Source organism: Penaeus chinensis, chromosome 33, assembly GCF_019202785.1.
Source record: "Penaeus chinensis breed Huanghai No. 1 chromosome 33, ASM1920278v2, whole genome shotgun sequence".
Classification (NCBI taxonomy): domain Eukaryota; kingdom Metazoa; phylum Arthropoda; class Malacostraca; order Decapoda; family Penaeidae; genus Penaeus; species Penaeus chinensis.
The window spans coordinates 26,091,690-26,096,689 of NC_061851.1; the positions used below are offsets into that span (position 1 = coordinate 26,091,690).

At 38.4% G+C, this 5,000-nt stretch overlaps 1 protein-coding gene across 1 annotated transcript in view; it reads right to left on the minus strand.

Moving 5' to 3' along the window:
* LOC125043160 overlaps nt 1-5,000 on the minus strand; it is a 24,580-nt gene that overhangs the window by 194 nt on the left and 19,386 nt on the right. Inside the window, exon 5 of the mRNA XM_047639148.1 lies at nt 1-2,443. This exon is cut by the window's left edge and continues 194 nt beyond it. Coding sequence (XP_047495104.1) covers nt 2,300-2,443 — 144 coding nt within the window. The 3' untranslated portion in view covers nt 1-2,299. The remainder of the gene's footprint in view (nt 2,444-5,000) is intronic.

The window sequence follows — 5,000 nt, forward strand, 5'->3', positions numbered from 1 at the left end:
GCAAAGAAAGTGACATCATTAAAGGCGAAACTGTGTTGGAGGTAATGGACCGAAAAAATGGTTTTGTCAGTACAACACAAATAAGTAGCGTGAATGTAGGAGCACAAAGCCTTAATGAATGACAAAAAAATTACATAGAGCCCGTTTGAATAAGGTAAAATCACATAAAAAAGCATAAATCATTATAAAAAAAGAACATATGAACAATCACTTTCTGAACAAACAGTGTCAATCCGAATCACAGTTTATTTGATATAAAAAATACGAAATCTCAGAAATATAAAATGAAGATGCATCACAGTAAACCACAAGGAACCAATAAAAACGGTTATTTGGCCAACATAAAATGTATATGCAAATGTGGCAAAAAATAACAAGAGTACCAGTAGGAATCTAAAGTCATCTAAAAATCAAAAAGGCACACAGTGTGAGACTCTGACACACACAGACTGCAAGCAACAAGGTGACAGCAAATCTCTAGAGACCGCCGGCCTAAGTGACAGTCACATACGAATGTCAAACGTTGGCTAAAATAATTATTAATAAAACCAAAAAGAAAAGATTGTTAATAAACAACTCAATGAAATGACATTTATAAAAGAGCATCTCGACGAAATAGAGTGGGTCGTGATGATACAAGAGAACGATGATAAACAAAAAAATACGGTTAATGAGGAGTGGGACTCTTGTTCCGAAATGCAGAACGATTTAGACGCTAAACATATATCACTACCATGTATGTATCCGCATAGAAAATTACCATACCTACATTTATGAATACGTATAAACGTGTGATAATACTCGTCCATGAGAGATACCCAGCAACTCAACGTGCAAAATGATACTGCTAATAATACAGTGGTTCCAAGATGAGACTAAACTAGGACTGAAGTTACAAAAATGGACTGGACAGTTTGAAACCTACGTAAAAATAAATCTGCACTGGAATAGTCCAATTCAGAATGCAGTTCTATCATTTAAAAATATGATTATCTCAGCATCTACTGATCCGCTAACAGGACTAATAAACTCAGGCCCGTAACACCATATCATAACAAAACCTATATCACTGAATGTAATAATATCGGGCCTTACTAGAGACTTTCTAATGCAAGTGACTTTCCAACAATATAAATTCAGAGTCATCAAACTCTTACATGACTAAAGACACAAATCGTGTGGAAAAACTAGATTTTAGAATACAACATAGAGAATCTAATACTTTTGTCACTTTGGGTGAACCTTGCATGAATGACCTTGACTAACATACCACAAATGACACGATAAACAGAGACACAAAGGCAAGCACAGACGAAGAGCGGGAAAGACAGAGAGAGAGAGAGAGAGAGAGAGAGAGAGAGAGAGAGAGAGAGAGAGAGAGAGAGAGAGAGAGAGAGAGAGAGAGAGAGAGAGAGAGAGAGAGAGAGAGAGAGAGAGAGAGAGAGAGAGAGAGAGAGTCTTAGTCTTAGCTGAGATACATTCTAACTTTGTTGTTTCTCATCTAAACGGAACAATAGTGTCGGTATGAAATAGGAATAAAATCATTCTTTTAAAGAGCGAAAAAAAATGCATATGATATCTGTATGGGCATTTGAATTTCGTGAGAAAGTAGGGAATAATTATAATGAATCCGCTGATATATGTGAATAATGAAAATATGTTTAAGTTTATCCTTCCAGTACTCAACTTTAATATACAGGGATGACTTTTAAAAATATGTTATGGAGTGAACAGCTGGTGAGATTCGAAGAAAGGGAATAAAGAATGTATAAATAAAAAGAAGCATCTGAGACAAAAATGTGACCGAGAGAACGAAACTGCATGACATGTTTTCAATATAAACTTACATCATAAGATAGACAAAGAAATCGTAATATATATTAAGACAAAACTGAGCAACGATCTCCGTCTTGAAACCTAAAAGTCTTCATCCACAATCTAAGAATGACAATTTAAATATATACAGATCACATTAAAACACACTATATGATGAAGGAGGCACCATTACTTTCTGTTTTCTTAAGAAGTGTTCCATTTTCTTTTAACTTTTCTCTGTAGATATATATATATTTTTATTCTTCAAATTAGATCATTTATATTCTAATATTTTTCTTTAGAATTATGTTCATCTGTCTCGATTACTATTCACTTTCATTACAATATTTATTCCATTTTCTTTCACCTCCTCCTCCGCTTGCCACCGATTTCCCTCCACATTTTCTTTTACACTTCACTCCCATTTTCTGTCTTTAAAAAATCACCATTCCACTTCCTTTTGAACTTCTTCACAACTTCTCTCTCAGAGCTTCCATCCTTCATCCTTAATCCACTCTTCCAGTTGCTTCATTTCATCCTTCGCTTCGAGTCCTAACTGTCCTTCAGGTTGTACTTCAGGTTCGTAGCCGAGGACGCGAACGCACTCCTTCAGGGCTGTCATGGCCGACTGGAAGAGAAGTGAAGGGATCGAGTGAGTAAAAGAGAGTATACTGTATGCATCCGGTTAACATGAGATGAACCGTATTCATGTTGACAAATGTAGAATAGATATGAATTTTGGCTTCGAATATATGTTCGTCAGAATTACATGATGTATTTCTGACGATGATATAATCGAAACCGAGTATGTGCACACACACACACACACACTCACACACACACACACACACACACACAAACACACGCACGCGCGCGCGCGCATGCACGAGCACCCACACGCACGCACGCGCGCACACGCACGCTTCACAGTGTGCTCTAATTAACTGAAAAGGTCCAGCAGCACGAAATGAAACGACAAAACATTGTAAGTTACACATGGCCAGTTTGTCCTTTTTTCAACGATATGCCCACACCCGTACCAAAGCAGAAAAACTATGTACAAGGCGAGAAAATAAACACACGAAAATATAGATGATAATGTGTCAATAAAAAAAAGCAATAACGCTAAAAAAATAAACGAAAAAAAAAATGAAATCCGAGTCTGACCTCATTTTCTTGGACCTTCGCCAACATTACCAATACCCGTGACGTCATAATTCAAGTGGCATCCTTATTGCACGATTTCCTACGTCATCATGAGAGGTTAACTTCTCTATAAATACATAGAGAAAAAAAGTTAAAGCCCATAGAAACCTATATTTCGCCAACATGATTAAGCGTTCGGCAACTCGCAAATGGCTATAAACGACCATCACATAATAAAATATATTCGCGTTCCCCCTGCCCCCTTTAACATCCTAATTTTTCTTTGTCCCTTTCTCTTCATTTCAGCGACGCAAGAGACCGAACTTTATGCCGAGGCTATAGTATACCTTGGACCTATGCCAGCGAGACGTAAATAGCTCATCACTCTGGCATACGGCGGGCGATGGAGCAGCTACACAGACCCGATATATACCTGTAGGGTCATTTTAGGTCATTTGATGGAAGGGAGAGAGAGAGAGAGAGAGAGAGAGAGAGAGAGAGAGAGAGAGAGAGAGAGAGAGATTTACATATATATTATATATATACATACGTATATACATATATACATATTTAAATACATAAAGACATAAACGTTATATATATATATATATACATATATATATATATATATATACATATATCACACATATATGGAAGTGTGTGTGTGTGTGTGTGTGTGTGTGTGTGTGCATTCTTCATAGAAAGAGAAAGAGAATGAGCCAATGAACAGTCTTGTTGACAGATTAATGATATTCTTGGTCATGCAATTTTCAGGCGCAGCTCTTAAACTTCTTTCACTATCTGTCATAAAACATCGGTCATGAAGTTAGAAAGATTTTGATGTTTACGAATAAAAAGAGTAAAACAAAAAATTAAATACAAAAAATACATGATAAAAGATACACTATAGAACAATATAACTATCAGTCGTATGAAAAGAGGGTGATAGTGGTGGCATCTAGTGGGCGGGTGACAGTGGTGGCAGATAGTAGGAAGAGGGTGGCAGTAGTGACATCTAGTGGGCGTGTGACAGTGGGGGCAGCTAGTAGGAAGAGGGTGACAATGGTGGCAGCTAGTAGGAAGAGGGTGATAGTGGTGACAACAGGCGATAGCAAAGGGTGATCGTAAGTACCAGGTGGTGATCGGAACGAAAACACGAAAAAGCAAGAGGTACAAAGTTGAATCTAGAGTTTTCGCTTAGTGGAGGATATGAGCTGACGTGAAAAGGGCTGGGCGGCGTAGGGGAAGGAAATATAAGGTCAGGTGGGAGACGAGAGAAGGAGAAGGGATGGGGAGAGGTATTTCAGAAGGGTAGGGGAGTGGGGGAAAGAGTTTTGTAAAGCCATTAGGTAGGAAGGAGTGAAGGAAGGAAGGAATTGCATTAGGTCAGAAAGGGAGGGGGTAGGTAAAGAATTAGTTAAGAAGGGGAAGGGAAAGCAGAGAGTGAAGGATAATGTTGGAAGGAGAGGGAAGAGAGAGAAAAGGAGCATAAAATCAGAAGGGAAAGGGGAAGATGGGGAAGGGGAGGGGCGTGAGTACTAAGAGGGGGAGGGTATAGAGTCAATAGGAGAGAGGGTAAAGGGGAATGGAAAAAGGGGTATGTGGTAGAGAAGGATGAAGGGGGAGTGGTGAAAGGGCAAATAAGAAGATATCAGAAGCAAGTTCGGATATATTATATGTATCTGAAAAGAGAGTGAACGAGGGCACACTTACTTTATGCAAGGTTTTTGTATACATATACAGTTTGTGTTTATGTGTGTTCAATAGCCTGTATATGTCCGTGTGTTTATTGGCATGCACGTGTGTGTTTACTAACCTATATTCACATGTATGTACGGTTAATGTTATGCATATATAAACTCCCTTACACCTACTTCCACCTCTAGCAACGTGAAGCATGCTTGCCTGGGGTCAAATACTCTCAATGTTATTCTTAACACTTGCACTAGTTGGCAATGTCAGACCAACTGCCAAGTGAACGAATTACAGAGATTCAACCGGTTCTCGACGCATTTATACCAGTACATATCTAGGTCATA